At 65.3% G+C, this 21,631-nt stretch overlaps 2 protein-coding genes across 13 annotated transcripts; one reads left to right on the top strand and one right to left on the bottom strand.

Annotated features, from left to right (window-relative positions):
• Nucleotides 1-6,518: 6,518 nt before the first annotated feature.
• HMGA1 (high mobility group AT-hook 1) lies at nt 6,519-14,724 on the top strand. 7 transcript variants are annotated; one of them, XM_062595153.1, is made up of 7 exons: nt 6,519-6,537; nt 7,402-7,574; nt 10,406-10,446; nt 11,635-11,740; nt 12,616-12,699; nt 12,809-12,859; nt 13,743-14,724. In XM_062595153.1, exons 3-7 carry the CDS (start codon nt 10,442-10,444, stop codon nt 13,797-13,799), a joined length of 303 nt encoding a protein of 100 aa, XP_062451137.1. In that variant the 5' UTR covers nt 6,519-6,537; nt 7,402-7,574; nt 10,406-10,441; the 3' UTR covers nt 13,800-14,724. The 7 variants fall into 7 exon arrangements, with proteins under 7 accessions (XP_062451137.1, XP_062451141.1, XP_062451140.1 ...); XM_062595156.1 differs by lacking the exon at nt 6,519-6,537 and adding an exon at nt 7,097-7,177 and having other exon boundaries at nt 12,619-12,699; nt 13,746-14,724; XM_062595154.1 differs by lacking the exon at nt 6,519-6,537 and adding an exon at nt 7,097-7,177 and having other exon boundaries at nt 12,619-12,699.
• On the bottom strand, nt 14,321-20,814 carry SMIM29 (small integral membrane protein 29). Of its 6 annotated transcripts, XR_009960751.1 has the most exons (7): nt 20,792-20,814; nt 16,496-16,640; nt 15,835-16,119; nt 15,714-15,739; nt 15,498-15,606; nt 15,006-15,211; nt 14,321-14,789 (listed from the first exon to the last, which is right to left on the bottom strand). XR_009960751.1 is itself a non-coding variant. In XM_062595147.1 (6 exons), the coding sequence occupies exons 3-6, from the start codon at nt 15,943-15,945 to the stop codon at nt 15,149-15,151; spliced, it is 309 nt and encodes a 102-aa protein (XP_062451131.1). In that variant the 5' UTR covers nt 15,946-16,119; nt 16,496-16,640; nt 20,792-20,814; the 3' UTR covers nt 14,321-15,148. The 6 variants fall into 6 exon arrangements, 5 of the variants coding, with proteins under 5 accessions (XP_062451131.1, XP_062451133.1, XP_062451134.1 ...); XM_062595147.1 differs by having other exon boundaries at nt 14,321-15,211; XM_062595149.1 differs by having other exon boundaries at nt 14,321-15,211; nt 15,835-16,047.
• Nucleotides 20,815-21,631: the final 817 nt, after the last annotated feature.

Below are 21,631 nucleotides of genomic sequence, written 5' to 3'. Positions count from 1 at the left end.
CAGGCTTCATGGCCCCTCACACCGTAAAATAATTTTTTTTAAAAAGCCTCCAACGAGGCGCCTGCCCTCATTAACCCACCTGCAGCTGCCCGACGGGGGGCTCTGGCCAGGTGAGCATGGCACAACTCGTTGCACCCCAGGCGAGGAAGCCCGGGGTGTTTCTCCTCTGCGGTCCGGAAGAGCCGCTGTCAGCCCGGGACAAGGGGGGGCAAGCGAAGTGCAAGGGAAAAAGCCGCTTTCCGTCCCCTCCCCCCCCAGGCTGCAGCCGCCCTGGGAGGGGGGGGAGACTCACATCGCCTGCCCGCTGCAGCAGCACCTACCTGCTAATTAGCCATTGCTGAGCGAGCAATTAATCAACCTCCTACCCTCACCCCCAAGCCACACGGGAAGGTAAATTAGAGCCTTGCACGGCCCCCACCGAGGGGTTTTTGTACTGCATGGATGGATGGGTCAGTGGATGGAGGGATGGATGGGTGGGTGGATGAGTGGATGGATGGATGGATGGGTCGGTGGATGGATGTGTCAGTGGATGGATGGATGGGTGGGTGGATGGATGGATGGATGGATGGGTCGGTGGATGGATGTGTCAGTAGATGGGTGGGTGGATGGATGGGTGGGTGAGTGGATGGATGGGGACCCGAGCAAGCAGCCCGCAGCAGCATGAGGCTCCTCACACCTGGCCGGTGCCTGGCAGAGCCCGTGCAGCTACTCAAAAGTGCTGCTTTGGTGGCATTTCCCCCCGCAACGCATGGGAAAAGGGAGCTCCCCTCGAGCTGCCCCCAGCTGCGCTTCCATGGCCTTTGGAAGAAGATGCCCTGGCCGGAGCTCTGCCCCGACGGCGCAGAGCCGGAGCCGGGAACGGCCGGGGAGCAGCGGGCCCCTTAGAGCCGCCCCCAATGCCCAGGCTGGGATGGGCACCCGCGGGCCGCAGGCGAAGCAGCGAGCGGAGGGCTGGGGCGAGCGCGGTGCCACCGGGGCCTCCTGCCGGGGGGGGGGGAGGGGGGGGAGCCGGCACCAGGCACAAAAAGCCACCACGGAAAAGGCGCTGAGCGCTGCGGGGCTGCTGCCCGCGCTGCTTTTGGGGGCCGAGAGCGGCTCGCACCGCTGCGGCCTCCAGCAGCGCTCAGCCTGCAGCCCCGGCCCCGACGTGGGGGCCCGGTGGCAGCAGTCTAGGCCGGGACGCCTGGGCCCCTTCCCAGCCGCAGCGGTGCCATGAGCCCCGAGCGCGCCTCAGTTTCCCCCCAGCCTGGAGGGAGCGGTCGCCCTCGCTCCGCGTCCTGCTGGTCCCTCTGCACCGAGCACGGGGGCAGCCCCGCGGTGAGGCTTGGTCCTGGCGGCCTCCCCCAGCCGGGAGGGCGCAGAGGGACGGGATCCCCCCCCCCCCCCCAATCCCATCTCCATCCCGGCTTTGCATCCTTCTGCCCGTTAGATGGCAGCAAGTCACCGCAGTGCCGTCTCCGGACCGGCCCGCCCGCCGCCACCGGCCGCCCCGTCGCGTCCCACCGCGCCGCGTTTGGGGACGCTCAGTGACCCCCTCCCGCCCCCCCCAAGGCCCTTCCCCGCCGGGGGACGGGGACGGGGAGCGACCTGTCGCAGTCCCGAGCCCAGCGCACCCGCGGGAGACCTCGAAGCGAGGCCACTGCTGGCGGCGTCTAAACAGAGGCGATCGACCCCAGTTACCTCTTCCCCAAAATTTTCTTTGCTGGGAATTGAAAATTTGGCCCTGTCTGTTTTGTTCCAGGCGCTGGGATTTCCGTGCCAGGCGATCCCACGTTCAGCCGCTTCTAGCTGCCGGCTCAGAGCCACCTGAGAAGAGTCCCGATTTTTTAACCTCCTATTCTGCCCATCTCCCTCAAAGTTTGGCCTTTTTCCCCCATTAATGAAATTGCAATTTGCAGGTGCTGGGGCACTGGTGACCCAGGAAAACCCGCTGAGGGTGACATGAGGGTGATGGGAGCAGCCATAGCGACTTCCCCATAACTGTGCCCGGGCTGGCGGAAAGGGGGAATTACCAGGACAGGTTGCTGGGGGGGGGGGGGGGGGCGGGAGGGAGCTGCTCCACAAAATGGTTATTGCAAATGAATTATTTAGTGCTATCGATTAGCCGCCCGTGGGCTCTCTGCCACAGCGATCCCCAGCGCCCGCAGCGTGGCCGGATGCCTTCCCCATCTTCCTCCCTTTCTTCTTTTCACTCCCATTTTCAGTAAATCCCTGGGGGTTTTAGTGCAATTACAACCCCCCCCCCCCCCCGCCCCGAGGCAGCAGTGCCGGCACCTCCGCCTTGGCCGCCCACACCGTCCCCTCCCTCGTGAGTCACCGGCCGTGACCAGCACCTGAGTCACGGGGAGCAAGGGAAGTCCCATGGCCTGGCTACTTTTCCAACCGGAGCTGAGTAAAAGGGAAAGTGTCAAGGAATTTGGCCGGGGATAATGTTTTCTTGGAGCTCTGACAAGGCTCGGCCTCCCCAGTGTGTCCCCTTTGCCACAGTGAGCTCGTGTCTCCCGTGGCAAGCAAAAACCCCAGGGAAAGGCATACACTCACCATACACTCGCACGCACGTGGGTGCACGCGTATGCACACAAGCACAGGCACTCGTGCGGCCAGGCAGAGCTGAAGCCTCCCCACAGTCCCCAAGCAGTGGCCCAAACTCAGCTGGAAAGGGGGAAAAAAATCCCTCGTGGAAGCAAAAGCGACCAGAGGCTCTTACGGCGACGACCATCCTGCTCCTGCCCCGTGAGCCCTGCCTGGCGGTGCCAGTGCTGCCCCAGAGCTGCTCCTGAACGGGCTCCGGAGGCTTCCCGGAGGCTCTCCGGGGAGGATGAGCTCAGGTCACGCTTTCATTTTACTCTGCAAAACACTGGGTGGGGAAGCCAACCCTGCCCCGGCTGTGAAGGGCAGCAAGAACGTGTTTCCCAGCCCTTGCACTGCGTGTCCCGCAGCCCCTCGCACTGCCTGTCCTGCAGCCCCTCGCACTGCGTGTCCCCCACCTCTTGCACCACACATCCCCCACCCTTTGTAGCACCCCCCAAGCTGCCCTGCCCCCCCCCCCCCCACTGCCGGAATGCCACCAGCTGCCAGAGATTCTTTGCTGCTTGCTTAGTTTTGATGTGCCACTCGCAATCAAGTACTTTGATTAAAAAAAAAATACAGCAGACAGACTCCCCTGCGGGCCAGAGAGCAAGTCCACAATTAACAACCCTCCGCACCCTCCTCCGCAGCGCCCCCCCCCCCCCCCCCGTTAATGATTTGCAGCGTTTCCTCTATTGCCTTTTTTACAACTCTTTGTCAGTCCCCAGCCCCGGGCCGCAGGGGCGGGGAAGCAGGGGCGGCTCAGGGGAGCGCTAGCAGGTATTTTCTCGCCCCAAACCTCCCGGCTTTGCTTTGGGTGCCCCCCCACCCTACCCCCAGCAGGGTTTGGCTGCTCCTGCTCTTTCACCCCTGGGCGAAGGAGGTGCCAAGCGCGAAGACCAGGCGCCTCCTGCGTCCCGCCGGCGGCGGAGCGGGCGCCGGGTGCTCCATGCTCCCGCGGGCAGCCCCGAGGAGGTTTCACGTTCCTGGGAAAGCAGGATGGTGGGATGCTCCGGGGGCAGCCGCGCCGGCAGACAAAAGGCCATTGTGCGCCGCTAGCTGGAGCGGCACGGCGGCCCCGGCGGCTTCCCCGGCCCCCTGCAAAACGGGCACAGGAAAACGGCACCGGCTGAGCCCTCGGGCCTCTCTGGGCGTCGCAACAACCAGGGAGAAGCGGCGGGAAGAGGCAGGCGCTGGGCCACGGCGCGGCTCCGGGGTGCCCACAGCCGTGCCGCGGCACAGCACCCCTCTGCTCCCCGCCGCGGTCCGAGCCGCCTTCCAGCCCCGCCACATCATCCCTGGCACCGGGACACCCGGCTCCCTGCCTCCCAGCAAAGCCCCGCAGCCCTTTGCATTTTGCAAAAAATAAAAAAAATAAAAAATCAAAAAATCCCTTTGCAAGACCCGTTCTTGCCCACCCGCAGCCACCAGACCCGGTCCGGCAGCTGGGGCCTCGGGAGCTGCAGGCCCCCCGGGAAGGGCAGGTTCAGACCACGGCATCCCGAGCGCTGGACGCAGAGGCTAATGCAGCCCTGATTTGTTCTCTGCTGCCAACACGCAACCTGGCCTCCAACAAGTCACGTAACCTCTGATGCATGCGTTTCCCATCCATAAAGTCAGGATAATCACCCGCGTCTCTGCAAGGCCTCGAACCAGGAGCATTAATTAGCTGTTGTTCGAGGGAGCTTTGGAGGTGACAAAACACACAACGCTTTTAATTAGTCCGGTAGGTTTTCCAATTATCCGATGACCTGGGCTGAGATTTTTTTACAGAGCTGCCTTGAGGGAGCTGGCTGGATTTCCCCTTTCCCAGGGAAATCAGCAGGAATCAGAGCCCCAAATCCCTCAGGGGCTGGGGGGGGGGGATGCACTGCGGCTCTTCCCAAGGCAGCTGCATTGCAAGGACAGATGATCGGCGCCAGCCTATTTGCAGCGCGGCAGCTACCGATTTGCAGCCCCTCCCCGGCGGGAGGCCCGGCGCCCGCCGAGCCGCGGCTCCTCGCAAGGGCTGCGCACCCGCTTCCCGCTCTGCCTCTCCTCCCAGCTTCTGAAAGAAGGCTGTAAGAGATGCACGCGTGCACGCGTGCGTCCCCCGAGCCACACGGCGCGGCACCGCGCAACGCGGGCGCCAGGGCACCGCGCGAGCTCGGGGCTCGCGCCGCCAGCCCAAAAGCAGCGCCGGGAAGCTGCAGTTCATCGGGCGACACAGGAATTCGTCCCTGCAGTAGCGCTACGACGAGACGCTGCGCTAGGCGGTGATAAATCTAGCGTGACTGGGTAGGTTTGAAGCAGCAAGCTGTTTAATCAAATTAAGGCGAGTATCGCAGGGCTGCGTGGCCACATGGGGCTCGATCAATGGGGCCGCGGGGAAACAAAGCAGGGAGGCGAAACAAAGGCCCTGGCCAGCATCCGTCCGTCCCCTCCCGTCCCAACGTCCATCCCATCCCACCCACCCTCGGCACCGCGGTGGACACGGGGCCCTGCCCTCAGCCAGCAGCCCCCTTCCCGCATCCCGACGCGTTTCCCAGCCTCTTCCCGGGACTAACCCCACACAGCGCTCCCCCACCAGCCCTCGCACCGTGCCTGCCGCTCCTGTGCGCATCGCGCCCGGCTGGGATGGGAAAACAAACAAACAAAAATAAAAACATCACTCCCGGTTTCACTGCTTCTAGCCACTTTCACTTTCCTGCTCCCACTGAAGAATTATGTTTAATTAAAGCTCTGCAAATCTCGCTGGTTCTGCTCTCGGATCCTCCAGCGCGGCATCTATCCTGGCTTTACCTTGGGAAAGAGGGAAAGCTGCCAAGACAAATGCGAGGTGATCGTCTAGGCTCAGCAACGCAGCGGTACCGAAAGATCGGCTCAGCGGTGGGCTCTGCTTAAAAACGAGCAGCCCCCCGCCGCTCTTCAGTCTCGCCCTTCCACGCGCGCGTCGCTCCCACGCGGATTTCTTCCTGTTTGAAGTGGCAGGCATTGCTCTACAGAAACTTCTCTGTGGATTAGTGCAGGTAAAGGATAAAAAGAAAAATCAAATTGCAATATATTACCAAGCAATTTCACTTTTGCAAAGTCCCTGCATCATGGCAGCAACTAGAGTTTCCTCCTGCTGCCTCCCACCCTGGCAAACACACGCTCTGAGCACAAAAAGCATCCCCAAATCTCCAACTGCTTCCCCAGTTTCTCCTCTCTGGGCCCAATAAGGAGGCTGATGCCGATTTGAGATGGAAAAACCTCAGGGTCTGCAGGCCTAACTCCAGATTTAGACCCTCTATTGTGGGATCAAAAGCATATAAGCCAGAGTTTCCACTCCGTTTGTGTCTGGGATCGTCAGAGGGGTTCGGGGGGACGTGGGAGTCCTGCAACCGAGAGGACGTCGCGCTCCGGACTTCCTTCTATTCCTTCAAAAACAAACAATAAACCACCATGAGATCCCAAATTACTTATATTCCTTGGAAAAAAAACCTGTCCTGATGCAAAACAGGAGTGATTTTTAGAGCACTTGCCTACCAAGAGAGCTGATCTCGGCCCTTATTCCAAGCTCACCCAACTCACTTCCAAAAGGGATCAGACGAATTTGGAATCGGGCTCTTCCGTCCGGCGACAAGCGTGCGCGCTCCACGGAGCTCTGCCAAACTCAGCCGCGCCGGGAGCCGCGGTCCGAGCCGGTGCCGAGCCCGGCCCGAGACCCCGGGAGAGCGCTGGCTCCGCAGCTCCCCCAACCCCAGGCGCCGGCAGTCCACGCGGGGACTCGCTTTCCCACGCCGGCTTTGCAGCAAACCTGCGGCTTTGCAGAGAAACGCGTCAAAACCCCTCCAGGGCCGCGCAGAAGCTGCTGCCACGTCCAGCGGGGAGAGAGGGGCTTCCTGCCCCTGCGGACCCCCCGACGGCGAGGACCCCCTGCCCGCCCCTGCCGACCCCCGGCGGCGCAGACACCCCCCACACACAGCCCGGCCCCACAGCCCCCCGACGGTGCGGACACCTCCTCCCCCCCCCACCCGCGCGGACACCCGACGGCGCCCCTCCCCCACCCCCGCGGGCCCCCAACGGTGTGGCCCCCCTGCCCACCCCCGCAGACCCCCGATGGCGCAGACGCCCCCCTCCCCAGCCCAGACCCACGGACCCTCGACGGTGCGGACACCCCCCCCCCTACATCAGTCCCCGCGGACACCCGACGGCGCAGCCCCCCTGCCCGCCCCTGAGGACCTCCGACGGTGCCCCTCCCCCACCCCCGCGGACCCCCGACGGCGCGCCCCCCCAACGGTGTGGCCCCCCCGCCCCCGCGGCCCTCCCCGCCCCCCCCCCCGGCGGCGCGGCCCCCCCACCCCCCGCCCGGCGGCGCGGCCCCGCGGCCCCCCGACGGCGCGCCCACCCCCCGCCCCCGAGGCCCTCCCCGCCCCCCCCCCCGGCGGCGCGGCCCCCCCCGCCCGCCGCAGCCCTTTGAACCGACCTATCGCTCCCGGCCTCGCCGCCTCCCGCGCCTCCCCCGGCCGTGATGCAGCCCGGCTCCTCCTCTCCCCTCTCCGCAAGGGCTGGAAGCTCCCCTTAGCCTGTTTGCCCTTATTTAATTTCGAGTGTGATTTTGCTATTTTTAGCAGCTGGATCCCCTCCAGTAAGGCTTGGAGCTCGCTTTCTCTTTTTTTTTTTAACCCCCCTTTTCTCTCCCCCCCCCCGCTTTTATTTTTTTTCTTCGCTCCTTGCAAATGATTTTGACCCAGCTTCCTTCCTCCTGGAGCAATTTTTTTTTTTTTAATTTATATAAATAAGAGGAAGCCTGGCTGGGCTGTGGATGCGTGTGCGAGTCGCTGCCTCTCTCTCTCTGCCTTCTCCTTTCAGATCCGCATTTGCAACCAGCAGCAGCCAGGAGGGGGGTTGTTTTAATTCGCTCACAACACAGACACGCCAGGAGCAGAGAGAGGAGGGGAAAAAAAATAAATAAAGGGAGAGAGGAAAAAAAAAAAAAAAAAAAGCCAAAGCCCCGAGCACCCGGCTCCGAGACCCAGCTGACTGTGAGTGCCGGCCTTCCTCCTTCCTTTCTCCGCCGGGGGGGAAGGGGGCGCGGGGGGGCCGGGGCCGCCGGGGGGGGGGGGGGTTGGGGAAGGGGCTCCCGACGTGCGGGGCGCGATTGCGCCCGATTTTCGCTGCGTTTGCAAGGACGCGTGTGCGTGCGGCGGGCCGGCTCGGCAGTGCCCCTCTGTTATTATTAATAATAATAATATTTTTTTTTTATTCGCGAGGCCCGTGCACCTGATGGGCCCCGGGCCGCGGCGCTGCAAACGGCACGGTGGGACTTTGCCGCCGCTTACTCGGTTTTTTGGGCGCTGCGGCCCTGCATGGGGGGGGGCCGGGAGGTGGTGGGGCCCGGGGGGTGGTGGGGCCCGGGGCCACCCCTGGCCCGGCTCGCGGCGAGGGGTGTGGGGCCGGGACCCGTGCGTGGGGCTGGGAGTCGTGCATGGGGCCTGGAACCTGTGCAAGGTGCATGGGGCCAGGACCCACACGAAGTGCAGAGTGCATGGGGCCAGGACCCGTGCGTGGGGCCAGGAGCCATGCAGGAGGTCAGGATCCGTGCAAGACGCGTGGGGCCGGGCCCAGAATCTGTGCAAGGTGCCTGGGGCTGACGTAGAGTGCGTGGGGCCCAGACCAATGCAAGGTGCATGGGGCCAGGCCTTGGACTCATGCAAAGCACATGGGGCTGGGACCTGTGCAAGGCACGTGGGGCCAGGCCTGGGACTCATGGAAAGTGCGTGGGGCCAGGGAGACCAGTGCAATGCACGTGGGGCCAGGCCTGGGACTCATGCAAGGCATGTAGGGCTGGGACCCGTGCAAGGCACGTGGGGCCAGGCCTGGGACCCGTGCAAGGCGCATGGGGCCAGGGGGACCTGTGCAGGGTGCGTGGGGCCAGGCCTGGGACTCATGCAAGGCACATGGGCCCGGGACTCGTGCAAGGCGCGTGGGGCCAGGCCCAGGACTCGTGCAAGGCGCGTGGGGCCAGGCCTAGGACTCGTGCAAGGCGCGTGGGGCCAGGCCTAGGACTCATGCATGGCGCATGGGCCTGGGACCTGTGCAAGGTGCGTGGGGCCAGGCCTGGGACTCGTGCAAGGCGCGTGGGGCCGAGACCCATGCAAGGTGCGTGAGGACAGGGAGACCCGTGCAATGCACATGAGGGCCTGGCCTGGGACCCGTGCAAGGCGCGTGGGGACAAGGGGACCCATGCAAGGTGTTTGGGGCTGGGACCCGCGCAAGATGCGTGGGGCCAGGCCTGGGACCCGTGCAAAGGGGCGTGGGGCCGGCGCAGGGTGGCAGCCCCGCCATCCGGGCCCCGCCGGGGCAGGGACACCCCCAGCCTGGGCGCCGCCGCCTGTGCAGCGCCGAGCACCCCAACCCAAGCACCCCAACCCGAGCACCCCAACCCGCTCGGCGGCGGCTGGGCCCAGGGACCCTGCAGCCCTCCTTGCCCAGGCTGGGGGGGGGGGGGCACCGCGAAATGGGGCCGCTCCGAAGGTTTTATTACAGCCCGCAGGACAGGGTCCTCACAAAGCTTGCGATTTGCCCTTCCTGCCTCTTTTCTTTCTGTCCCCCCCTCCCCACCTCCCCCCTTCCTTTCTTTTATCGCTTCCTTTTCTTATGCATGCCGGGGCAGGAAGGGGGGACACTTTCCTTAACAGCAGGCCTGGGGGGGGGGGGTCTTCAAAGCAGCCCGGCGGAGGGCCTGAGCCAAGGAGGGGCCGGGCACATCCCTTCCCGGAGCTCGCACCCCTGCCCAACAGGCTCTTCAACTTCTCCTCCTCTCTTCCTTCCCCTCCTCCCGCCGGAGGTGCGGCCGGGATCCTTCTCCAGCTGCAAACGGGCTAGATTTCCTGGCGTGAAGAGAAATTTATTATTATTATTATTTTTTTTTTATCCCCCAGATCTAAGCCGCCGCCTGTCTCCCTTTTTCTCCCGGGGCTGGTTGTTTAATCTAGGAGTAGGTGGCAAGAGCGGGGATTTATGGGGCTATTTGCACGGCGCGGCGTAAGCCCGCGCGCGGGCGGCCGGGGGCAGGACGGAGCAGGCCGGGCGCAGCCGAGCCGGCGGCATCGCTCCGAGGCGCCGGGTCGGTCCCAGGCGCCGAGAGCGGCCAGGCTCCGGTCCGGGAGCGGGCAGAGCACGGCGGGGAGAAATACTTGCACGGAGGATGGTTATCCGCAGGGATGGAGGGGGAAGGAGTTTTGCATGCTCCCACTCCGTCGATCCGAAGGAAGAGAGATCCCTTCCACCTCCAGAGCTGCCCGTGCAAGGATTGATCCCGCCGTGCCTCCGGGCCTGGCTCCCCGTACCCTCCTCTCCCACGACGCTCGGGTGCTGCCGGAGCCGGCAGTCCCCTGCCCTCGCCTCCTTATGGATTCCTCCCTCCGTGGAAAGGTTTTCCTCTCTCCAGCTACTTCCTTTCCTCCATGGCAACCCGGCCGCTCCCGCCCGTACGGGGTTCGCTCCGTCCTGCGTCGCGCCGAGCGTCGCGCCGGAGGCGGGAGCGCCGCGACCCGCGGGTGCCGCAGCGGCATCCGGCTCCGGCGCGCTGCCGCCCGGAGCGTCTCCCCGCTCGCGGCCGTCCCCTCCGCGCTTCACCCCGCGAGAGCCGGCGGGAGCTGCCGGCGCGGCGCTCGAGGGCGGTTTTAAGCCTCGGGAGAGGCGGCGAGGGCACCGCTCCGGCGCGGGCGCCGGCCCCGTCCGCTCGCGGCCGCGGGAGAGGGCCCGGCCCGGCTCCGAGGGCGCGTTTCCTCCGACACAGACGGACTGCTCGGCGAGCCCCTGTTTTTCTTCCCAAACCTAACCCTTGTTGTTTTTGTTTTTTTTTTTTAAGCGCTCCGTAAAGGGAGACTCCTGTAAGGGCTCTGCGATGCCGTGAGTAATGTTTTCGGGGTGTTTACACGACAGCACGGGTTTCCTCTCACTCAAAAAAAGAAAAAAAAAAAAACCCCGAGGGTGGTTTTTGTTGTTGTTGCTTCGTGCTCGTGAGTCACTTCCAGCCCAGGCGGGAGCTGGCGCCTGGTTTCGAAGAAGCCTCGATGGGCAGCGCCGGGGCCGGGCGCCCGGGAAGCAGCGCTGTCCCGGCTCGAGTCTAGCGCCAGCCAAATTGAAACCAGTCGCTAAAACCCCTCCCGGGTTATTAACCCTTGGGGCGCGCGGTGCGGAGCGGCGCGGCGGGCGCGGGCCGAGTCCGCCAAGCGCCGGAGCAACCGGTTGTTTCAGCCGCGCTGCTCCTTCCAGCCCGGGTTGTTGGGCACCCGGAGCCGGCGGCCTCACGGCTCTGGAAAAGCAGGTTTTTCCCCCCTATGGCTCAGGGAGGCACCGGGGCGGGGAGGGAAAGATGGAGCCTTTTCCTCTGTCGGATTTTCCCATCGGCCAGGAAAGCAATCCAGCCCTTTTGGGGGGGGCTGCAGCTGGAGAGGGGCCGGCCGGGCGTCCCTCTGTCCGGGCGTCCCTCTGTCCGGGCGCCTGCCCGGCTCTTCCCGTGCGCTCTGGCCTGGGAGAGCTGCGGATCGCCCCGGCCGGGCTGGCACTCCTGGGCCGAGGCTCCCCGCCGTGCCGGGCCGAGGACGCGGCCGCGAGAGCCTCGCAGGCGGCGGGAGCCCCGAGGGCGGGACGGGCCGAGATTTGGGCAACGAGTTTGTTCGAGGCGCTCCGAACCGCTTCTCGGAGGGGGCCGCTGCTTGGCGAGCGCGGCCGTGCTGCACGCGCAAAGCGGAGCTTAGGAGACGGAGGCAGAGCTCTCCTCGAGGCAGAGCTTTGGATGCTTTTGGATGCTTTGGACGGTTTTTATGTTTTCCCGTGCTGGACATGCCCGGGGAGCCCGCGAGGTCCCCGCGAGGTCGGGTCCCCTCGCGCCTGGTCCAAGCAGGCTCCGGAGCAGCGTCCGGCAGGGGATGGAGCACGGACGAGCCTGCCTGTCCCAGCAGACGCTCGACGGCTTTGCTAAGGGGCGTCCGAGCAGCGCAGGCGGCCCGGAGGGGGTACGCAGACCCGCGGCGCCTCCCGCCGCCCCAGCCGGCTCGCCTGACCTTGCCTTTCCCCCTTCCCTCTCGCCGCAAGGAGGATGAGCGAATCCGGCGCCAAAGCCGGCCAGGCCCTGGCTTCCAAGGGGGAGAAGGACGCCGCGGAGAAGAGGGGCCGGGGACGACCCAGGAAGAAGCCGCAGGTAGGACGAGCCGCGGCCGGAGGCGCCGCGGAGCCGGGGCCGCCTCCACGCGAGCCCCTCGCGCCCTGCGCCGCGGCGCCCTGCTCCTGCCCACCCGCTGCTGCCTCTGCCCCGGGGGGCAGCTGCGTTTTGGCAACACTGGCAAAGCGCAATCTCGATGCTCGCCGCGTCCCGGAGCGCCCCGGCCCCCCCGAGCCCTGCAGCTCCCCCAGGGAGAGGCTTAGGGGCCTCCCAGCATTTACATCGCTCCTCCCCAGCTGCAGCTGAACCTGCTCTTACCGGCAGGCTAATTAAAGCCACATTAGCAAAAGCTGCTCAGAGGGATAAGGTGATGCTAGAGCCTTTCCTGTGCTAGACCCCCCCCCCCACCCCGTCCTCCCAGTGCCCCGAAACGGGTGGCTTCGCGCCCCGCGGGACTCGCCCCTTCCCTGGGCTTTGCCGTGCCGCCCGCCCAGCCCAGCCGGCGATTCGGGCTCCAGTAACCGGGGGGCTGAGACGTTTCTGGCTAAAGCGAGTTTGCAAAAAGCGGAGGGGAAAAGCACGGGGCTGAGGAAGAGCAGAAACCCAGTAGCTGCTCCGGGTGGTTTCTGGGCGGGAGGCAGTGGGAAAACCCCCACGGGGACCGTCCTGCCGCGCTGAGCCCTCAGCGCCGAGGGACGGCATGGGCACCCGGGAGCGATGCCGAAACGGCGGCTGAGCCCCGATCCCGGCGCTTCCCGCCGGAGCCGCCGGCAGAAGCAGCCGCCCGGCCCGGCCGATCCGCTCGGCTGCAGAGCCGCCGCGGGAAACCGTAGCCCGGGGGGGGGGGGGAAGACGCCGGATCCCGGAGCATCCCGGCGCTGCCGGGTGCCGAGCACCCGCCGCTCTCCCTCCAGCAGGAGCCCAGCGAGGCGCCGACCCCCAAGCGGCCGCGCGGACGACCCAAGGGCAGTAAAAACAAGGCCGCCCCAAAAGGCAGGGTAGGTGCCCGGGGGGGCGGGGGGCCGGCGCGGGAACGGGCCGGGCTGGGGCCCAGCGGCCCCTTTGATTATTTTTATTATTTACTTCCACCCCTCTCGGCGCGCTCAGAAAGCTGCAGTCACACCAGGGAGGAAACCTCGAGGCCGACCCAAAAAATCGGTGAGTGGCTTTTCTCCCCTTCCTCCTCCTCCTCGAGGGCCGCATCCTGACAGGGCGCTGAGCGCTCTCTGCCCCCGGCAGCCTCCGCGGGGACGCCGCGGGCAAGAGGGGCAGGTGCCACCCTGCACCGGAGGGCTCGGGATCGAGTCATTCCCTCCCCCCCCCCCCCCCCCCCCCGGTTTTTCCCCTCTGGGTTTTGCCCCATGGCTGGGTGCCTCCCGCCGTCACCGCGCGGCAGGGGCACGCGCCGGGGCACCGCTGCTCCGCCCTCCGTGTGGTTTTCTCCCTTTTTCCACCAAAATTTCCCCACGGGAGCTCCAGGCAGGGTCGAGGAGAGCCAGGGCTGCAGACCAAACCATTGCATTTTTTTTTTCCTACCTGCGCTGCACCTGATCCAGCGCCAGCATCTTCCGCCGGCACCGGGCGGCCCAGGCCGCCTCTCGCTCCTGAACAGGCTTAAAAACACCTAAAAACAGGAGCGGAGGCGGCAGAGCAGCCCCCGGAGCAGCCGCAGAGCCGGGGGGGGGGGCACTGAGCTCCGCTGCGTCCTGGCGTCGAGCTGCCGCGTGAGTTTTGGGGGGGGGGAGGTGTCCTTTGGGCCCCCCCCCCCCGCGCCTCGGGGTGCCCGGCAGCCGTTTGGCGCGGGGACCCTCTGCGCAGCCGCTGGCCGGCCCGGCTTTATTTTTTATTTTATTTATTTACTTACTTATCGGTTGTATGAATGAAGCGGGAGGAAGCGGAGGCCACCGCTGACTCACGCTCACACTCAGCCCTGACTCACCGCCGGCGGGCGCGGGACGCTGGCAGGGGTCCGGGGCGGGGGGGGGCACACACGGACCCGTGCCCGGCTCCCGACCGCTCCCCCCCCCCCCCGCTCCCGCAGCAGCAGGACGAGGAGGAGGTGAACATTTCCCAGGAGTCGTCCGAGGAGGAGCAGTGAAGCTCGCCCTGACCGGCGCTACCTCAGCCCCCCCCCCCCCCCCCCCCCCCGGTGGTCCCCTCGCCGGGGAGGGGGGACAGGACGGGACGGGACGGGATGGGGGGGGGACATGCCACGCGCCGCCCCGGCTTCTTCCTCCTCCTCCGCTCCCTTCTCCCACTCGGACAACAGCAGCACTGGAATTCAGCCTCCCCCCACCCCCCCCATACCCCCGGCACGGCGGCAGCGATGCCCCCCCCTCCCAAAAAATAAAACGCAGAGCCGCACCGGGAAAAAGCTCCGCTGCGGCCACTGCTCGCCCGGGGCTTCTCCCCCCCCGCAGGCTCTTTTTTTTTTTTGGGGGGGGGGGGGGATGATTTTTTTTTGTTTTTCCCCTTTCATTCGCAACTACCTCTGGATATTTAAGTTCCGCTCTCTGAGCTCGCCGCCCTGCTGCTGCTGTCCCCGTTACGAGGTTCGTTACTCCGACGAGGGCTGCCGGGGGCATCGTCGGGTTGGGTTTTTTTCTTTTTTCAGGGGCTTTGGGTATTTTTTGTTTGTTTCTTTTCCTTCCTCCCCTCTGGCCACGGTGAATTGACACCACAGAGCGGAGCCGGCGGCGCTGGGGCAGAGGGAGCTGCGGGTTTATTCTCCCTATTTTGGGCTTTTTTTTTTTTTTTTTAGGGATGATTTTTTTTAGGACGGGGCCGCTCCGCTGCTCGGAGGGCCGGAGCCGTGCAGGGTGCTGCGGCGGGGAGCCCCACGCATCCCGCAGCACCCCGCGGTCGCCGCTCTGCCCGCCGAAGGTTTCGGGTTTGCGTTTCGGGGGTGTCCACGCCGCCACAGTTGGGAGAATTTTTTTCTTTTTTCCCCCGTTTTTGGTCCACTGTTAGCGACCTTTTGGTTTCCTACTTGCAGTTACTTGAATAAAACGTTTTATGGACGTTGCTGCCTCTCCTCCGCACTCCGGGTTTGGGTCGGGGTTCGGCTCAACGGGCTTTGGGGGCCGTTCTGGGGTGAAAAAGCTGGTTTTATCCATGCGTGGAAACCGTGGGGCCGCCGAGCGCATCCATCCCTGTGGCCGTCCTCGGAGGAGACGCGCGGGCGCTACCGGCGCAACCGAGCCAGGCGAGACCCTGCCGGCCCCTGCAACCGCGCCTGGCCGCGGGGCGCTTTTATTACAAAAAAAAAAAAAAAAAAAAAACCCCAAACGCTGCCATCAAGTACCAAAAGGAGCCGCCGTGCCGCTGCAGCGCCGCTGTCCCGTCCCGGAGCGTGGGCGCTGCTAAAAATCTTCCTGGCTGAAGGCACGAGGCTCCGGGCTGAACGCAGGGAAAGGCCGGCGGCTCCGGGGCGGCTCCGGTGCGGCATCAGGCGCTCCAGGGGCCGCGCGGGGGCCGCCGCGGCTGGGACCCCCCCCGGGCGGGCAGCACCTGCAACGAGCACGGCGAGAGTGGCGTCCTCAGCCCGCGGCGCCGGCGCGGGGGGGCGCCGGGCTCCATCCTCCTCCTCCTCCATCCCCCCCCCCCCCCGCCAGGTTCCCGCAATCTCAGCCCTTGACTGCGGTTGCAAACTGGGCAAGCGGGGGGGGGGGGGGTCCCGCTTCCCTCTCCAACCGGCCGCAAACTGTGGGATTTCCAGCCCCGTCCCAGCGATAACGCTCCACGCAAACTGAAACAGAAGGGAAACGGGAGGCACGAGGCGCGCGGCGCCGCTCACCCGGGCGCCCTCGGCCTCCAGCAGCAGCAGCTCCCGCTCGGCGCCCGCCGGCTCCTCGCCGGGGTCGTAGCTGTACATGGGCAGCAGGCGGTGGCGCAGCCGGTCCAACCTGCGCGGGCGACGGCGCCTGAGGCTGCGGCCGGAGGCGGGCACGCGGCCGGCACGCGCCCCGGCACCGGCCGGACCCCCCCCCCCCGGCCGGCCCGCGCCGCTCACCTCCTCCTCTTCCGAACGTACATCATCTGCAACGGGAGCAGGGGAAGGGCGGCGTGAGGGGGGGGGGGCCCAGCCCCCCCACCGGCGTTTCGGCGCCAGCTCCCCGCCGCCCAGCACTCACCGCAGCCAGGACGACACCGACGAGGGTGATGAGGAAGAAGGGGACGAGGACGTAGCCCACCAGGGAGTCGCCGGAGGCGCCCGGGGCGGTGGGCGACGTGGCGTTGCTCATGGCCGGCGCGGCAGCCCGGCGCGGGCTCCCCCGTGCATGGGGCCGGCCCTGCCGCCGCCAGCGGACCTGGCAGGCACCTGACGGGCGTTGGGGCGCGGCGGGCTGCAAACCCACGAACGGCTGATAGTAACTCCCTTCCGCCGGCACCCGAAGGCAGGGAGGGCCGTGAGGCTCCTGCGCAGCAGCTGGGCATGAGGATGCACCTGGGAGAGGGTGCACCCAACTGGGAGAGGGTGCACCCCACCCCGGGAGGGTGCACGCCGTCCTGGGAGAGGGTGCATGCAACTGGGAGAGGGTGCATCCTGCCCCGGGAGAGGGTGCACGCCACCCCAGGAGGGTGCACCCCACCCCGGGAGAGGGTGCACGCCATCCTGGGAGGGGGTGCATGCAAATGGGAGAGGGTGCACCCACCCTGAAGCGGGTGCACCTTGAAGGGTGCTGGCACACAGGCTCCTAGGATGGCGCACAGGCCTGGGGCACCTCGGGGAGCTGGCACCCTGCTCTTCACCCGCCACCCTACTTGCCCGCCGCCGCGCCAGGCCCTGCTCACCGCCGCGGCTCCTCCACGCCGGGTGCTGCGGGTGGGAGTCACTTCCCGGGCGCCTTCATCACCCGGGCATGCAGCAGCGGCTTTGCAAGCCCTCCCCCTCCAGAGCCGGGCGCGGAGACAAGAGCCGCGCGGGGGCCGCCGAAGGCTGCGAAGAAAACGAAGAGCGATAAGGAGCACGGAAAGCCCCTGCCCAGGCGCCCGCCGCGCAGCACTCAGACCCGGCAGGCCCCCGCTCGCGGGCCCCCGCACGGCTCCCGCACCCCAGCCTTGTGCCGCCCGTTGCTGCAGTGCCGCCCCCCCCCCCGCCCTCGGCACCCCCCCTACCCCTGCCCCACTGCAGCCCAGCGTTGCTGCAAGCCCCACCTTGCCCCGGCCCCCCACCCTGTGCACTCACCACGCTCGCCCCATCGAAGCCGTGCGATGCTGCCCCCCCCCCCCTCCGACGCCTTCCCTATCCCGCTGCAGCTGTGCTCTGCCCCACACCCTGCTGCATCCCCTTCCCCCATTCTGGCCGTGAATTGCTGCATCCCCCCCCCCCGGCCCGTGCAGCCAAGCCTGCCGCCTGCCCCCTGGGTTACGTCCTCCCCCAGCGCTGGCCGTGCATCGCCACCCTGCCCACAGGGCAGCGGCCTCACAGTGCTGCTGCACCCCCCCAGTGCATCCCCTCATGCTGGCCGTGCACTGCTGCACCCCCCCACTGCAACCCCCCCCATGCTAACCGTGCACTGCTGCATCCCCCCACTGCACCCCCGGTGCGGACCGTGCACTGCTGCATCTCCCCCTTGCACCCCCCCCCGGTGCTAACCGAGCGCTGCTGCATCCCCCCACTGCACACCCCCCCCCGGTGCTAACCGAGCACTGCTGCATCCCCCCACTGCACCCCCCCATGCTAACCGTGCACTGCTGCATCTCCCCACTGCACACCCCCCCCCATGCTAACCGTGCACTGCTGCATCCCCCCACTGCACACCCCCCCCCTATGCTAACCGAGCACTGCTGCATCCCCCCACTGCACACCCCCCCCCCCCGGTGCTAACCGAGCACTGCTGCATGCCCCCACTGCACACCCCCCCCCCCGGTGCTAACCGAGCACTGCTGCATGCCCCCACTGCACACCCCCCCCCCCGGTGCTAACCGAGCACTGCTGCATCCCCCCACTGCACCCCCCCATGCTAACCGTGCACTGCTGCATCTCCCCACTGCACACCCCCCCCCATGCTAACCGTGCACTGCTGCATCCCCCCACTGCACCCCCCCCCCCGGTGCGGACCGTGCATTGCCGCAGCCCCGCCCCCCCCCCCCCCCCCCGCCCGTGCTGGCCGTGCGTGGCTCCGCCGCAGCCCCCCGGCCCGGCCGTGCACTGCCCCATCGCACCCCGAGCGCGGCGGCGCCCGCCCGCACCCAGAACCCGCGCGCGGCGCGTGACGGCGGGGCGGGGCCTGAGGGGGCGGGGCCTGAGGAGGCGGGGCCTGAGGGGCGGGGTTTGTGGGGGCGGGGCTGTGGCGGCGGGGAGCCGGCAGGGGGCGGCAGAGACCGGGCGCGGGGGGAGGAGGAAAAAGGCAGGAAAGGGGGAAAAGGGGAAAAAATGAACAAGGAAAAGGGCGAAAAAAGGGTAAAATACCAAAGAATGAAAGGAAAAGGGGGAAAGGAGAAAAGGGAGCAGGGAGACAGGGAAAAAGAGAAAGGGGTGGATGGATGCACACCTGGACGCTCGGATGGGTGGAGAGGAAGGTCCGGAGGTGGCTGGACGGACGGAGAGACGGACAGAGGGGTGGAGAGGCCGCTGGATGCGTGGGGGCGTACGTGGGTGGGTAGGGGAACACCCAAATAGCCAGATGAAGGGATGGACTGACGGGTGGGTGATGGATGAGTACATGCCTAGATGGATAGATGCCTGTCTGGATGCACGGATGGGCGCAAAGGTTGGCCCACGGGTGGGGAGATGGACGGGGTCTGTAGGAGGGTGGATGGGGAGATGCATACCTGCATGGTGGAGCAGAGGGATGGACAGATGGACGGGCTGAGTGATGGATGGAGTGATGAGTGGATGGATGCAGGAATGGGTGGAGGGATGGAGGGATGTGTAAGTGCACAGCCAGATGACAGACCCACGGACAGCCAGAGGGAGGGCTGGGGGGGGGCACAGGGGGCTGGGGGAAGGCCCCCCCGCCCAGGGGCTCCGGGTGATGGTGGTCCTGGGCACGGGTGCTGCCACCCTGCAGAAAGGGCCACGAAGGCGGGCAGAGCCCCCGGCAGCAGGGCCAGCCCTGCACCGAGGCCGCAGGCATAATCCGCTTTGCCGGCGCGCACGGGGAGACCAGATGGCTCCGCTAAGCGGGTCAGGCGCGAGCAGGGATTTCCCAGGACGGCTCCTTCCTTCCTGCGAGCGGTGGGCGGCAGGAAATGGTTTCAGGAAACCACCCCGGAGCGGGTGCTGGACTGTTTGCCACACCAAGCACAGGCAGAGCCAAGGCACCAGCAACACCACCTTAACTCTGCCCCCCGCACTGGCCGTGCAGCCCCCTCGGCAGCGCTCCAGTGCCCCGGGATGCTCCTCCGCACCGCAGCAGCCTCCGCCGCTCCCAGTGGTCCCCCTGGTCCTGGAGGTCCTGCTGGCCCCAGGTGTCCCCTGGTCCTGATGACCCCAGAGGCTCCAGCACCACTGCTGCTGGTAGCCCCAGTGTCCCCTGCTGCCCCATGGCCGGGGGGAACACGCAAGCTGCCGTAACGCAGGGTAGGACGCTCAGCACGTGGACCCCAAAGGAGACGTGCGGAAGTGCTGCGAGAACAGCACTGGAAGGCAGGCTGTGTTTGATCTGCCGAGGACCGGGAGCGCTCCCACGGCTGCGACTGCTGGAGCGCCGCTCGGGCTGGGCTGCACCTTAACGGATCCTGCTCAGCATCTTGTTTCGCATCCCAGAGGTGGAAGGGGAGGGGGAAGAAAAATAAATCACAGGCTGAGCGAAGGGACTAAGCCAGGGAGGAGGTGGCCGTCACTTGCCCCTGCTCAACTCCCGCCAGCCCTCTGGTCTCTGGTCCAGGCAGCTCTTCCGCGTGGGGCAGAGGGACCCTGCGCCCATCTGGGGCACGTGGAGGCCAGGATAGGTGCCGAGGGCCCCGAGGGGAGGGCACCCAGCAGCAGCGCGAAAGGCGCAGCCGGCTCGGCACCGGCACCTCTGACCGGGCTTCTCGCCGTCCCCGGCACTTCGCGAGCCTCTCGCCGGGGGTGGCACGAAGCGGACCCGACCCCCTGTGCCAGCTGCTGCAACCAGCAGCTTTACTGGGTCGCGTTTAACGCTCGCCCGCGCCACGCGCACGGCTTCTCTGTAATGTGTCACCCCGGCGGACGTTGCTTGTGACAGTAGAAAATTAACATCCGCCACGAGCAGTTCATTTTCCCCCGCAGCTCACAGCAAAGTCGCCCTTTACCTCATGAGCAACTTCTCCACGCCGCTCGGCGCCTGCGCGCGCGAGGGCCGCGGACAACGCGCTAACGGCGCTAACGCGGGGCGGAAGAGCCGACGCTGCCACGACCCGAGCTGCGAAGCGCCAAGGTCAACGCCACGCTGTCCGCGCTGAGGACGACAACGCTTCTGGACCACCGAACGGGGAAAAGGGGCCGCTCGCTCCACCGCGGCGCAACGCGAAGGCGGACGGTCCCACGGCGAGTGCCTCCGAGGCCGGGACGCTGGAGCAGTCGGTGCCAAGCCTCCCCGGAGCGCTGATGCAGCACCCCAAGGCCAGCAGATCCTCTTCTGGTCAAGCGAGAGCAGAAAAGGTGCTCACAGCCCACCGCAGATGCAACTTTACTTGCACATTCCCTTCCCCAAAACCCACGAGTGTCACCCGTAGTGCCACAGCCCCACCACAGGCCAGGACACAAAGTGCTAAGGCAATACGAGCAACAAATACAGTCATTAACTAGTATTGGGAGAGTTTGGGAGAACTGGCAGCAGCAAAGCTAAACCCAGCGAGGGCGGACGCGGGAGATGTCGGAGCTGGCTCTCTCTATGGGGTGGTGCCCAAACCAACCTACCAGCGGAAAGCAGAAGGCAACTTCTACATTAACAGCTCCCAGCGAGGACTTTATGTGAGAAACAGGTCTGAGCAGCCTCTGTGAATTAGTAACACTTCTGGTCCACAGTGCTCTTATTCAGCACAAGAAACACCTGAAGACGACTCATGTCATGCCTTAAAATTCACCCCGTTTTACAGCACGGCACTCAGACCAGCCCGACCCCATTCCACCGATCGTGACGCCCCTTCAAGGCTTCCTCCTCCAGGCTGTGGACGTACCAAGCCACTTCAGAAAGAGCTTCCTCCTCCAGGGACATTTTACTGTCCGTTCCCTCGAAGGGTGCGAAGTTCACGTATGTGGGTAACAGTGCTAGGAAGAAGAGATCACGCAGTAAGCAGAGCCATGTGTGAAATACTGGCGTGTTTATTGGTTGGCACTAGATTACAGCCTACACTCTCGTCAAACTTGCATCCACAATTTTATTTTTATACTTTTTTGTTGTTGTTTTAAGACAGTGATGATCTCCAGCTTGTGCACAACTCAAACAGAGGAAACACCTTTAAAAAGAGAGGAACCGCGTTCTCCACCGTACCAGCCCAGATCGCCCGCCGCTGCGAATGAGCACAGCTTCACAAGTGCCGCGCTGGCTTCCATCAGCTTAAGATCTGGCTCAAAACACACTAAGAAGTGGGACCGGGGGGTTGTAATGATACCACAGCTGGACATGGAGTGGAAAAAGAGCCCTCTGTTCTTTCTGGAAACACAACGGATGAAAATACCAAACTTACGCAGGTATATACTAAATTGCCAGCCAAGTCTAAACAGGAACGAAAGAGAATACCTGTGTTATTCATAGGCTCAAACTAGGATCCGACCCTCAAAGGAGAAAAAAAGTTTTCTACTGAATGAATTTTACTTTGAACAAAGAGATGCCGTAAGTAAGAACAAGTCCAAGTCAGTAAGAAAAACTATGAACTGAAATGCTAGATCTCAAAAGTGCCCTTGCAGTTATAAAACATTTTTGAAAACCATTTTAACCTATCACAAAAATGTTAACGTTACCTGAAGATTAGAAACACAAAGCATTGAGTTAGGAACAAAAATCTGCAGTCAGAAAA

Source organism: Rhea pennata, chromosome 25 (assembly GCF_028389875.1).
Source record: "Rhea pennata isolate bPtePen1 chromosome 25, bPtePen1.pri, whole genome shotgun sequence".
NCBI classification, from domain to species: Eukaryota; Metazoa; Chordata; class Aves; order Rheiformes; family Rheidae; genus Rhea; species Rhea pennata.
The sequence above is the reverse complement of the archived record's forward strand: the minus strand, read 5'-3'. Positions and strand labels throughout refer to the sequence as shown.

What these genes read in the sequence shown, in the direction of transcription:
- HMGA1 (XM_062595153.1), top strand. An exon ending in AGGCCGCCCCAAAAGGCAGG is followed by an intron (nt 12,700 to 12,808) that starts GTAGGTGCCCGG and finishes CGGCGCGCTCAG; the next exon opens with AAAGCTGCAGTCACACCAGG. An exon ending in GAGGCCGACCCAAAAAATCG is followed by an intron (nt 12,860 to 13,742) that starts GTGAGTGGCTTT and finishes CCGCTCCCGCAG; the next exon opens with CAGCAGGACGAGGAGGAGGT.
- SMIM29 (XM_062595148.1), bottom strand. An exon ending in GGCGTGGAGGAGCCGCGGCG is followed by an intron (nt 16,120 to 16,495) that starts GTGAGCAGGGCC and finishes GCTGCTGCGCAG; the next exon opens with GAGCCTCACGGCCCTCCCTG. An exon ending in TACGTTCGGAAGAGGAGGAG is followed by an intron (nt 15,607 to 15,713) that starts GTGAGCGGCGCG and finishes TCGCCCGCGCAG; the next exon opens with GTTGGACCGGCTGCGCCACC.